The 13,919-nt window shown below is 44.6% G+C and overlaps 1 protein-coding gene across 11 annotated transcripts in view; it reads right to left on the bottom strand.

The window, feature by feature from the left end:
- Nucleotides 1-13,919, bottom strand: part of LOC147638442 (uncharacterized) — a 184,067-nt gene that overhangs the window by 166,001 nt on the left and 4,147 nt on the right. For all 11 annotated transcript variants that reach the window (XR_015265885.1, XM_086798365.1, XM_086798369.1 and 8 more), the window contains 4 exons: nt 13,779-13,885; nt 13,523-13,651; nt 13,071-13,245; nt 10,063-10,339 (listed from right to left, as the gene is read on the bottom strand). Coding sequence is in view for 10 of the 11 variants with exons in the window: in XM_086798365.1 (XP_086654491.1) it covers nt 10,063-10,339; nt 13,071-13,245; nt 13,523-13,651; nt 13,779-13,885 (688 nt within the window). In the remaining variant the exon portion in view is untranslated. The remainder of the gene's footprint in view (nt 1-10,062; nt 10,340-13,070; nt 13,246-13,522; nt 13,652-13,778; nt 13,886-13,919) is intronic.

The raw sequence follows: 13,919 nt of genomic DNA, 5'->3' as shown, positions 1-13,919 counted from the left end.
ACTTACTGTCGATACAATATATCATTAAGGATGATAGGTACAATGATAAAACCAGTGACATCATGAAAGATGGTATACACAATGATAATAAAAAACTAAAGGTCCTCTTCATGCTGGGGGAAAGCTCTGAGTGCTGGCTGATGTTGTTCTGGGTACCCCACTGAGATGAAGAGGTTTGGGATCAAGTGAGAAATCACTGGAGAGATCCTATGTAGGGGTAGAAAAGTCAAGAGAAAAGGATCTCCCTGTATTGCTGCGCAAACCCAACCCCCCCCCTCTCCCCCTCCACCTGAGCGCTTTCCACCATCTGCCCGTTTCTCCCGCTGCCTGCCATTCGCGTCCTGTTTTCCAGATGTGACCAGTGCCGGGTCTGTCACCAGGTGGGCCACTTTGCGCAGGATTGCCCTAGGGCTAGGGGTCGTAGTAGGGAGGCAGTACAAATGCGCTCCCCAAGCGACACAGCTTATTGCTCCGCCTCGGCCAGCCTTTCGCCTGTAGTGGCGGATCATCTCTCACGGCCACCCTCCAGGTGGGAACACTAGGGCACAAGATTAGACATTTCCCAAAGACAATGTATGCAGTGATGGTGTATTGGATCAGAGTGATTAGTTTGCAGAGTCATCCTCACAAAAGGATGTTGCATCAGGGCAGAATAATTATGTTGAATCCTCTTTGCTTGGGATGGACAATATGCAGGATGCACTTGGTATGGATGCACAAGACATGTCGCCATCTTATGAGGCCTTGCACAATGTGCAACAGGATTTATCTCAAGTGAGGATCTCACGTTTCATGCTTGCAAGGCAGGCATTGCATTAGCTGATAAGCTTTGTGGCATTTACTAGACTCGGCATGGTTACATTAGCTGGAGCAGAGTGATCTTGTTGTGCCATGGCAAACGACATTATCAAGATATAAGAGGTTTTCCTTACTAAGTTTTTATTGGCTGTTGATTCTTGAACCACAAGGCCCAGCCAATGATGAGTCAAAAAAAGAAAGAAGATACAAAAGAAGATTTCATTTACATCTATAAAGACCCAAAGGATCTATGGGATCAAAATTAGTACATGTGATCTGTGAGTAAAGATATGCTAACAAAAGAAAGAAGGAAAAAGTAGCAACTCAAGAAACAGGACCAATGTCCTACGCGAGGCCTGCATGTACAGTGGCATCAACCCAACCAATAAATTGGTATCCTCATCAAGAGAAAAATAGGTGGCTTCAGTGTCAACCTCCCATGACAGATCCGCTCTATGGTGCTCCCTGATCTGGAGCTGATGATAAAAGGGTCCAGATCTCGAGGATCAGGGACATCTAGCTCTCTGAAGAATATGCTCTCTCTCTCTCTCTCTCTCTCTCTCTCTCACACACACACACACACACACATAAGACCATGCGTGGGGGTGGAAAGTACATGTCTCACATGGGGTGTACTCTCTTGCTATGGTCGGTGAGGTCTCCCAAGAGCTGGCTGTCCCCTCGGAATGTTAGCTCTCGGGCAAAAAAAATCAATGACAGTGGTATGGGCGGTGTTGTGGAGTGTCTGCTGCATCCTTGCTTGTAGCCTCATTTGAGTCTCCCGATGGTGATAAATCTCTAGCAAGAAAAGACCCAGGCATCTCTAATCTCTGTAATGCATCACTCATGACAAAGGACCAAAACCATCTGTATGAGATCTCCCCTGTATCTCATAATATGATGAGTATCTGACAGGTGCTCCTATGTCTCTATCGTCCCCACTGTATAATTTGCAGATGCACTCCTCCCATGGTACGACCTCTACTCTACCTGTCTCAATTCAAAGGAAATAGGAGGATACCCTCAATCGGCCAATTGCAATCCTCATGGCTTGGACATGTGCCAGTGGAGATAATTAAGATGCTCAATGAAACTATCCTCATCGACTCCCAAAAAGTGACATCTCTATATAACTTGAGTTTGTGGGAAGAACCACTATTGGGGACAGCCATGCCCAATCTGTATGAAGTTGAGTTGGATCTAGGTGGATGATCCAGATGATCTCTTGGTGTGAGAGATCCAAGAGGGAGACGTCCGAGCTGTACTCAAAGGTTATACTCCTGATCATGCATGAAAGCATCATCACCTGCAATCTCTCAATCCTCTTCCACTCTTGTGTCACCGAATCCAGCTCCCAGAATGTAGCACCGTACATTGCAGCAGGCTGTACCAAAGCGTCAAAGATCCATCACTTGATAATAGGCTCTTGAAAGTGATCCTAGAAGCACTGCCTCTCCAAGTGGGCTAGGGCTACATACCCTCTCACCAAGAGGGTATGCGTGGCTAGACGCATGGTGAAAATCGAGCAGCGACCAAGGTACACATATGATCTGACAAGCTCAACCTCATCACCTCTGAATGTGTGTGTGTGTGAGAGAGAGAGTGAGACGAGATGAGACGAGAGCTGCTTAACATCAACTTATTGATCTAGAGAGACCAATCGACGGAGAGACTTGAACCCAGGTGGGTACATGTCATCCCAAGGGCAATTACACTAGCCAATCTACCACACTTGGGTGATAGAAAGGTAGTGCGATTTGTCCTCTTTTACCCACACACCCATAGGAGACGAGAGCTGCTTAACGTCGACTTGTTGATCTAGAGAGACCAATCGACTTATTGAGAGAGAGTGTGTGTGACGGAGGCTCCTCTCATGGAAAAAGGGTTTGCTGCGTTTGCTCCCTAAAAAACCGTTGTGTGAACATCTATCAGATTGGCGTCCGAATACTGTGATGCTAGTGGTTTATAAGTTGGTTTCTAAGATGCTGGTTCTCCGGTTGTCCCACATTTTATATGCTGGTTTGCACCTTGCCCACTATGGTTTTGTGCCTCGCAAGAAGATTCTTGATAATATTGCTATTACTTACATTGGGATAGAGTAAGCCAAATACACCGGTCAAGATGTTCTTATCATGCAAGTAGATATTGAGAAAGCTTCTGATACCATTCGATGGGATTTCATTGCAGCTGTTCTCGCCCAGTTGGGCTTCAGTCGTCGCATGCAACATGTGGTGCATTGGCTCTATGCGGATGGTTCTGCCCGCTTCCTGTTGTTGGCGGATGCTCTTTCTTCCTCTTGGACATTGGGCCGCTCCGTCCGGCAAGGTTGTCCTCTCAATGCCTTGCTATATGCTATCACCACTCATACGTTACTGCTATACATGGATGATTTGGTTTTGGAGTAGCGCTTGCATGGCATTGATATTCCTGGGGGGATGCCTTTTGTTAGCCAGGCTTATGTTGATGATTCCTTTTTCTTCTTGCACAATTCTTAGTCAGATCTTGAGCAACTTATGCAAGCCCTTGATATGTATGGTTTGGCAACAACGGGGTTAAAAGTTAACTTTGCAAAATCAAAACTCCTGCCTTTGCATGAGCGTGACTAGCATCGTTTCTTGTGGCCGGGCCTCTTTCTCCCTCCTGATCATGTGGTGCGGCATTTGGGGTACCCCATTGGTTGGCACATTTCCTTGGCGTAGGAGAGACAGTGGGTGCTTCAAAAGATTTACCATAAGTTGGACTACTGGAAACTTTCCACTTGGCCACTTCATGTTTGCCTTCGGACTGTCCAGTCCATCATTATGGCTTATGTGCAATTTCATCTACTGCTCATTCCTTGGTCTTCTTCGGACATTCAGCAGTTTATGTCCAAAGAGATAGAATGTCTTTGGCGTACCAAAACTGACCGTAAGGCAATGCATCTTCTCAAATGCAGTTATGTTTGCACGCCAAAGATGCATGGGGGTTTTACATGTTCATGTGCTTGCTCGCAAGGCCATGCTCTAGCCTACTTTCTTGGAACAGCGTCAACCTTGGACACTCATGCTTTCTCACTTGTTTGCCTCTCTCAGGACAGCAGCATTTGGGCACTGGACACCAACTATCCCGGATGTTATTTTCGGGCATTTTCAAGGCCGCATACCTAGTTGTCCATTTTCTACCCGTTTGATTTCCGACTGGCAACAGCTTTTGACACATTTATCTTGGTCTGGCCGCCCTCTGAATCCAAGCAACTTGCTTCGTCAGCAGAGTCTACACTGGAGTCGGGTCTTTCATTCCCCTTCAGAAGTTTTTCAGCCTCGTAAGGCTTATTTTCTGCATCGCTTGGGCATTTCTCTGGTGGATGATGTAGTGGATGACAGTGGCTGCACACTCTCTTTTCCACAGGCCCGGACACGGTTTCATCTGGGGATGCATCACCAGCCTATATCCTATATGGCATGCTATCGCTGATTTGCTACAACCTTTGCAGCCGGTGGCTCGCATATTTTCTCCTCTTCCACTACTTGATTGGAAGTTTGATTGGGGGCTACCAGGTTATTTCACTTTCTCTTTTGCTGATCTGTTTGGCAAAAAAGCCTACCGTCTTCTTCTTCCACAACCATGGATTCAAGAGCATGGCAATCGTTTTTAGCATTTCGATAGGCCACTTGGGTGGTGGAAAACATGTCTTCGTCGTACATGGAAAGTAAGCTTCCCCTCAAGCAACGGGTCTTTCTGTGGCGATGTCTGGTGGGGGCCCTTCTAGTGGGTGTCCTTTTGGCTACCCGGCATATTGTCTCCTTGGTTTGCCCTACTTGTTCGCATCCGCGCGAGACGGTTCTACATCTTCTTTGGGCTTGTCCTACTGCTCGAGATTTCCTGGCTCATCTTCTCCATGCCTGGTTTCCCAGGCTTTCCTTTGGCAGACACTTTTGGCTTTTTGGTAGATATCCCTCTACCCCCGATTATGCTCTCTTTTTTTTTGTGGTGTCGTTATTGGGCATTATGGAGTTTATACCATGCCCACAACACTCAGTTGTTTGGGCACACTTCAGTGAATGTCTTTGCCCTTTTCAGATTTTCCTTGCTCCAGTCTCTCCAAGATGCCCACTTTCTTGGAGACCTTTCCACAGCCCAATTGGAAGTGTTTTATTACTGTTTCTAGTTTTCCGTAGTAGCTGCTCCATATTGGGGCAGCTATGAATGTACATTGCATTTATAATGAAATAGTGGTTTTCACCCAAAAAAAAAAGAGTGTGACGGAGGCTTGCATGCGACCCTGCGACCTACAACTTTACGATCTGCTGGCCAGCAACTCTGCAACTGTGCATGCCTACAACCGTGCTCCCGTGTGACATTGGTCGCTTGCAATTCTGCTCGCCTTCGTCTTTGTTCGCATGTGACCTGTTTGCCTGAGTCTTTGCGATCCGCTCGTCTGTTCGACGTGCGACCTGCTTGCCTCCTCATCTGTGACTTGCGACCTACTCTCTGCATCTTCCATTTCGTTTCTTGTGACCTTCTCGTTTGCTTCATGTGCTTTGTGTTTGCTTCTTGTAGTCGATTTCTGCCTTTTGTTCCTCCTCTCTGTACATCACCTTCTCAATGTGTGTGTGTGTGTGTGTGTGTGTGTGAGAGAGAGAGAGAGAGAGAGAGAGAGAGAGAGAGAGAAAACACCATTTCACGAAAAAAAAAAAAAGAGAGAGAGAGAGAGAGAGAGAGAGAAAGAAACAAAGAAAGAAAGAAAGTTGTATTAACGTCTTCAAAAGGCCAAAATGACCTATGAGACCAAAAGGTTACATCATATCCATGAGGTACATCATTCTAGGTAAAGAATAGTAATAAAGAAAGATAACAAAAATCTAGAGCTATAAAATCTGATCTACGTACATGAGCAGAGAGCTCTCATATCACCCTAATACATCCCTCATGGACCGCTGTGACATGGTTCTCAAGGTGGTAAAACTGAGCCGGCGCAAGAAGGTCCTGCAATGATGGCCCAAATCCTCCTGTGGTGGCATGGCCGTGGGCCCTTGGGCCATGGGGTCTGGGGCGTTGAGCTCTGCATAACTCAGTGGCTATGTCGAGTGTCACACCTCTTGGCTGAGCTCCTGCACTAGCCTATGGTCCGGGTATGGTGGGTGGATCGGCCCTCGGAGTGCTGGTATGGAAGAAGTCAGTGTGAGAGCTCTCTATGCTGGTCCTTGAGCAAGTACAACTGATCTGAGTCACACTAAGGACTCCTTGTGTCTGCGGAGCTCTAGAAGAAAAAGTATCAAGTATCTCTAATCCGGTAAGTCCATGATCCTAGAAAGTGGTCCAAACCCAACTAGGAAGAGGCAGTGGAACCTCCCCCAAATCTCATAGTATACAGGGCATCGGCATATGTAATGATCCTCTGTCTTGGGCTCTATGTGACAGAGCTAGCATATCCTTTCCTCTGGTGCGGCCACCCTGGGCCCATATCTGGCAGTCTCCACTCTCAATTGGTAGGACGAGGTGCGGATCTAGCCAATTGCACATCTCACCCCAAAAGATAGGTGTGTGTCCACGTAGCGTGGGCAGATGATGAAACCATCCTCTATCAAGCATAGGAAGTGATCTCTGTAGAAGGCCATCTTCATCCCCAGTGGATGACTAGGTGAACTCCATGTCCTCTGAGTATCCAGTCTGACAATGTCCTTCCTGATAACCCTGTTCCGCTCTGTGCGGTTGAGAGCGAATGATGGGGACTCTATGCTGTACTGGAACGGGGGGAGTGCCTCCATCTGCATGCCGTGCATGCCAAACCAAGTGCCTACCTGTGCATAGTATCTCCCTCGAGTGCCGACTGTCTTGAAGACTCCAGGGCTAGCCGGGGGTATCTATCCAGTGGAAGCATCCATAGCCTGTGCCAGTATGTCACTGTCTGGAATAAAGCCCCTATGGTATAAGCTGGGACCCCAGATGGGGGCACCATACAGTAGTGCAGGTGGTGTAACTAGAGTATCAAATAGCCAAGGCTTCGTCCTCGGCTCCTGAAACTGTATATGTTACAAAGATCTCTACAATCATGGCGGCTATTTATGAAAGAAAAAGGAATCAAGAAACGAAGAACGACATTTCGAAGTCAACAGTTCAGGGGTAACAATGAAGATGCTCAATTTGTTTATGATGTGCTGCATAATGAGTTTGAACATATTCAGAGAACTTGGGATAAGCATGTACCTCCTCTCAAATACAAACTCAAGCTGCCTTGTGTGGTATCGCCAATCAAAACATATTCGCAAAATGAAATTATAGTGTTCTTTCCGGGTAGAACGCCCATGGCAAGTGATGTTGCACAATGGCTTCAGTCTTTACTGGGTGGCAATTATGTGGAAGGAGTGTATTATGCAAATAAAGGATTTTATGAAGTGCTACTCACCGAAAATCAGTATAAGTTGCACATGCTGGAAAAATCGCCATTGTACTTTGGAAATCAAACGGTGCATATCTTATCGTGGACACCCACGAAAGGTTATCAAGGACTCATCAAACATAGATACCCAATATGGGTGGAAGTAGTCAACTTTCCCAATTACATGCAAGAGGATTTCCCAGGGCTTGCTGCTTCTCTTGGTACGGTCATATGCCCACCTCGTCCTTCCGGTAATAGGAATAGGTTTTGTATACTTTGGGACGCGACTCAACCCACACCCTCGTCCATTGCAGTGGAAGTAGATGAGGTCCATATGGGTGAAGCTTACTAGGAGTTGAAATGGGGTGTATTTGCTAGTGCATGTTGCACGTGTGGTAAATTTGGTATATGGCCACTCAATGTCCCACTGTGTTACATCCTCCACCGCCTGTTGTGGTCTCACAATCAACATCAAATGTCAATGTGAAAGTTCAGACACCTCCTGTAGCGGGCAGGCAAACTGATAAGGCAAAAAAAACAGCCTCATCTCTTGCAAATGCAAATGTATCGTATTCACAATATGTGCAAAAAGGAAAAGAAAAGGGAAAAGAAAAATTGGCAAATGATGGTTGGCAAACACCTAAAAAACCAGTGTCACAGCATAGGCAGCCTTTGCCAACATGAAACTGGGCCCTGCTATGTCAAATTTGCAAAATAATATTGTTGGCAAGAAGTGGGAACAGATGGTGGAGTTGCATAGAGCACGGACTCTTATGGAAGTGCAAGAGATGGAATTGCTAATGCAGGCACATGACGATGAAATGCAGGGAAATATGTTGCACAATGATAATGGGGAACACATGCCAGTTGGCAGATGCCTGAGCAGGCCATGTCATCTACTTTGTTGTACATATTTCTCATGGTAGTCCCTCTTAAATGCTTTACGTACAATGTCAATGGCCTCTGTGATGTAAATAAATAAAGGCGTTTTTGGTGCTATGTAAATATGATGAAACCAGATATAGTTTGCTTGCAAGAACATAATCAGAATGAGTGCGTAGGGCAAGTAGGTCACTTTGCTGGTTATGGCATCCTTTATGCAGCCCTGGGTGCATATTCAGGAGTTGCCTTGTTGGTCAGACATGAGTTACGGATTTAGCACATAATGACCCGGATGGTCATTGGTTGGTGGTTCAATGCCTGATTAATGCTGAGATGTATGAGTTTGCAGCTCTTTATGCGCCAACTACTTCAACTGAGAGAGCAACTTTATGGGCAGAGATTTGTGATTACCCTTGGCTGCATAATGCTTTCTTGTGTGGGGATTTTAACAATTCTCCTCAGCAAGGGGATAACTCGTCTGGTCATTCACATATGTTAGCTTCTCAGAGATTCCGTTGGAATGCAACGATAAATACTTTATAGGCTATTGATTTGTGGACTCAAATGTGCCCTAGGGTGTCTCGCTTCACTTTCCTTCACTGGACTTTTTCTCAATATCCAGCCCGCCTGTATGCAAAATTTGGGTGGATCACTCACAAGTGTTGTCTAATCATGTACCATTGTGGATGGGGCTATACTTTGGACTGCAATTGGATGATCGCCCTTTATACCACCATTGTCTGCTTCTCATCAATAACCATTATCTCTCGCATGATATTTTCCATAATTTGGTCAAAGAAGTCATTACTCTGCTAAAGTTGCAAATGCTGGAAAGTACGGATGTGGCCTGGTATCATTTTTTTCAGAGGCTCCAACTCATCATTAGAGACTATGGTCACTGGTATATGAATGAAGAAAAATAGAGAGTCCATAATGCAAAAGCAACTTGTCAAGCTAAAGCGGAGCTTGCTTACAGCAAGAATCTTTCGGTGTCTAAAGAGGATGATTTATACAATGCAAAACATGTCCTTGCTGAAAATGATAGACGTGAGCTAGAAAAATGGCAAGTCAAAGCCAGCAGGCAACAGCCATTCAAGGATAAGGGATGCTCTTCAAAGGATTTCTTCAAAAGCTTACATTTTGAATGCCAAAAAGACACCATTAAACGCGTCAAGACCTTGACGCAAACCTGGACATGTTCTAAACAACAATTGGCTGATGAGTGTGTCCCATTATGTGCATGTCTTTGCTACTACAGGTCCTACTGATGCACAAGTTCAAGCAGCCAGGGATCAGTTTCTCTCTCATGTTTCATGCATAGTATCCCAGGAAGAGGCAATCTCTATGGAACAATGCTCCATGGAGGAAGAAATGCAAGAGACAATAAAACAACTGGGCACTTGGAAATCTCCAGGTTGGGATGGTTTAACTATGGAATTCTTCTTGCACTTCTGGGATGATCTCAAACATGCATTGCTTTTCATGATAAATGATGCTTGGTGTACTTGGAAATGCCCAAATCATGGAAAGAAGGGCTTGTAAAACTTCTCCCAAAAAAAAACCTGTGTGGGACCTTTGTTGATTGGTGGCCAATAACTCTAATGCCCATAATATACAAATTGGTCGCCAAAATGTTGGTCAACATGCTAAAAGGGGTACTTTATGCAAGCTTACATGAGGCCAAATATGGTTTTGTCCCGCACAGACATATAACGGATAACATTGCAAATGCCTACATTGGGGTTGAATATGCAAAATATACAAAACAAGATGTGCTTATTTTGCAAGCAGACATAGAGAAGGCCTTTGACACAGTGCAATGGGATTTTATTGCGGCGACGACCATGTGCAAAATGGGTATCGGTTGTAAACCTTGCAATGAGGTTTCCCACTGGTAATATAAGAATTACTAATTAAAAAAAGTGTGTGTGTGTGTGAGAGAGAGAGACAGAGAGAGAGAGATAGAGACAGAGAGACTGAGATTGATTCACACCAGAAACAGACACGAGAAGTTGGTGCCTCACCTGTTTGTTCAAGTTGTTGTAGTGCCTTAGGATAATCAAACTCTTTTCCTTCTTGAAAACAATCCATAGGAGTAAGCTTATAGCAAGGAAGCACATCAAGCCCCCAATCATCAGGAAGTTGATATGCAGTGAGATTGCGGTTGAAAAGAGCTTGTATTGTAGTTAAGGCACAATTGGAGATACGGCGATAGCCCCAAGCATACCAATTCCCATGTATATTGGGATCAGCTCCGCTTCTCAAAGTCTGAGGGATGAGAGGCCGTTCACAGAAATCACTCTGCACACCAAAAACACATGCTCAGATTATAGTATTATACCCACATAAGACTTTAAAGTTTATTCAGACATGCATGTTTTCATTGACAGACAATCACTTCGTTGTTAGTATCAAAAGTAAGGTGCTTCCTTAACATGTCTTTGAATGACACAGCATGTGATTCCTGCTCCATACCGCAAAACCCCTAGAGACCTAGCTTAGCAAAGAATCTCATGTCCAATCCCATGTATTGTAAGATGGACCCAGCTCCTGGAATGCATATGAAGTTCACATCAAGGCAATCGATTTGAGGCAGCAACTTCTTCTTTGTTATATTTCCATTAGTAAGAAAATTGTACATTTGAAATAACAGCCAAACACCCTATAAAGAGGAAAAAAATCTAGAAAAAGTGGGGGATGGCTGGCTGCTCTTGGAGAGAGGCTGAAAGTGTGTGTATGTGTGGCTGTTTGGGGGTGCTGGCAGGGCGTGTGTTGGGGGGGGGGGGGGGGGGGGGGGGGTGCACACTGGGGCCTGTAATGCCAAGTGATCCATCATCACTTCCAGACAAGAGAAGCATGGGTTAATTCATAGAAAATCTGCCCATCCGTCCTATATGGATCTCAAACTGCCCTGGAGGCACTACCAGACGAAGAGGACATGGATGAGGTCAGTCCATGTGAATTGGACTGACACTGTCGGAGGAGTCATCCCCTGAAATGACCCATAACATTGGGCCTGCCAAATCTGCTTGGTACCATGCTACTAATCACCTCCAGCTGGAAACGGGAGGTATGGTCGCATCCCACTGTACCACAGGTGTCTGGTTGAACACATTGACAAATAGCAGCAATTTCTTTGGTAGGACTTGATGCAAGACACTCAGGCTGGTTTTCATGCAAGGAGCATCTTGTGACAATGTCCTCTGAGCTCTCATTCTAGGAGAGAGTGGAATGGGCCAAGGAGAGGAATCAATCCCTTGCTGTTCTCCTATTTGAGTCTTGACTTTGAGAGGGCATACTATGGCATGAACTAAGATATTATGGAAGGAAAACATTTAAAAATGAGCTATAAAGTACAGTTCAAGAGTACAAGAATGCCCTCGTGATCCATCCTCTAATTGTGTAGCACAGGCCGTGAGCTACTTCTTGAGAGCAAGAGATTAGTTGAGGTTAAGGCCATGAGTGACTTCCTAAGAGAGACAAACGTCAGTATTACTGATCTCATCATTTCTCATAGGGTCGAACAACAGCTATGGGCTTGCACAAGACACTGTACCCTTCTGGGAGGCTTCACTCAAGACTCCATGAGTGCATTCCCACTGCAGGTGCTCTCATTAAATGGAGTAAATATATTGGTTTCGGCTCGGACATCAAGGGATAGGCTTTACATAGATGAATACAACCAGATATTCGGGTTTTCCAATCAATGTGGACATCACTCCACCATGGTTCACATGTATATTGGGGGAGCATTTGGAAGAAACTGTGTTCGTAGGATTCTTTTTTTGAAGCATTATCATCAAATAAAAGAATAATTCAATGTTCACTATTAGACTTGATTTGGCATGAAGGGTGATAGTTGTAAGTCAAGTATCCTTGCCACAACAATCACTCCCTACACAAGAAGGCCATGGATTATTAATGTAATTATGCAGAGCAAGACTTTTATCAAACTCATTATGTATGGATTTTTTTTTCTACCACCTCACCTGAGGTAGCTATTTACATAGACAAATATCAGGGTTGCCCTCCTCCTGATCCTGACCTCCATTCTCCCAGCATGGCAAGGATTCAGTCTGGCATGAATGAGTAAGTCATTTAAATCCATACACGGTGGGATTTCCATACAGCCTATCATGCATACTAACTTCAAGCATTGATGGTACAGCCTGCACTACAGGATTACGTTTTCATAGGGTGCACAGTTTGACTCAATTTATAGAAGCAAAGGTGGACACACTTGGTTTCTTGGCTAGGAGACTTTTCCTGTAAGATGCATCCCATCACAGACTAGTGGAATGCACAGGAAGAGATGACTGCACTACTTGCCTCCAAAACCTTAAAAGGCCATACCATAGCTTACGTTCGGTTGTTGGCTCATGAATTCAAGACCCGAGATGTGACGTATTTTTAAGGGATTCCCTGCAGTTGGTGTACTCTATACAATGTGTAAATATAATATTACATGACTCTGATCCAAGTTCTTCATTCTCCATATGAACCACGTCACTTGATAGTGGGCTCAGTTTGGGGGATTATTGGGAGCTTGATAGCTTAAGACATTTGAAGGGCTAGACATGCATCACCTAAGGGACTTACCGGCTGTTGCTTCTGCTCTCCCTCAAAACCATAGATCTGATAACTCTCGGCTTCCCTTTGTTAAGATGCCACACTCTAATACAGTTCCCTTTATTTTCCTCCATGTAACTTCTCCTCGCGCTCATATTTATGTGACATGAATCAGAAAAGGGAGTAAGTGACTGCAGTAGAGCTTCGACTTACCTCTTTCTTGTATTCAGGCTTTTGAATACAAGAAAGAATCCTACAAACAATCAATCATGGCTAAGGCAATTCGGTAAATGGTGCTGCCACTCCATGTCGACATCGTGAGCTGCCACAAGAATATATCATCGGCCTCACTAGAGAGGGTACCCAATGCCAAGAGTAGTTCTTTAACACTTTTACTGCAACAATCTAATCTGGATGTCTAATGAGTTATGATGAAAAAGCGCACCATGTGGTAGAGCATTACCTCACTGAGCTCAACCACTCTGTGACCTCTTGTAAAGTTCCACACAAGTTCATTGTATAGAGGCTTTACAGCGGATGTCAAAACCTCCATTGCCATCCCAAGATCATTGAGACTCTCATCTGGGAATGTTTTCAGATTGACGGTCACGGACTCCTTACGAGAAATGCCTCCAAAACTGCATCATTGAAAGGAAACAACACACTCACAAAACTTAAACACAGGGCCTAAATTCCAAGAAAACCCAACACATCACCTACATGCCAAGGGTAATAACAAAAAATAGGTTTGTAAACATAGTTTTTATGAATGTAATTTTAACCAGAATCTAAGGTACATAAGTAGGCAATAAATGATCTACACCTCGTATAAATGTAAAGACCCTAAGTAGTCAACTGATATCATACATTTTTGTAAGTGATACCCAGTCTAGCAAGAGATATGAAGATACTTACTGAGAATCAAAGTAATTCTTTTCAGGTATGATTCGAGAATTCTGTTCCACCCAGAGGATTTCAATGTCTGTCTCCTTCTCTGCTCGCAATATTCCGATGCAGAGAGATCCCAGGAAAATTACTCCAATCCTGCAAGTCATGCGTGGTCCGTTTCAATGCCAGGGAGGATCAATTACCTTGAGCTGTAAATGGACAAGATGTGACAATGGTTGATACTACACTAATCAAAAATTGTGGCCTTTGATAAAGAGCTCACATTAGAGGAACCATGGGATAAACTGCAACAAACGACCCATATCTGGCAAACAAGTCATGTATTGTTGCATGGTACTTCCCCAATACCTGCTTAAACGAGCTACCACCCTGTGGGACACGCATTTGCATTGCTTAGGCAGCA

Source organism: Cibotium barometz, chromosome 5 (assembly GCF_041138505.1).
Source record: "Cibotium barometz isolate CiBa-2024 chromosome 5, ASM4113850v1, whole genome shotgun sequence".
Classification (NCBI taxonomy): Eukaryota; Viridiplantae; Streptophyta; class Polypodiopsida; order Cyatheales; family Cibotiaceae; genus Cibotium; species Cibotium barometz.
This window is presented reverse-complemented; position numbering and strand designations above follow the sequence as displayed.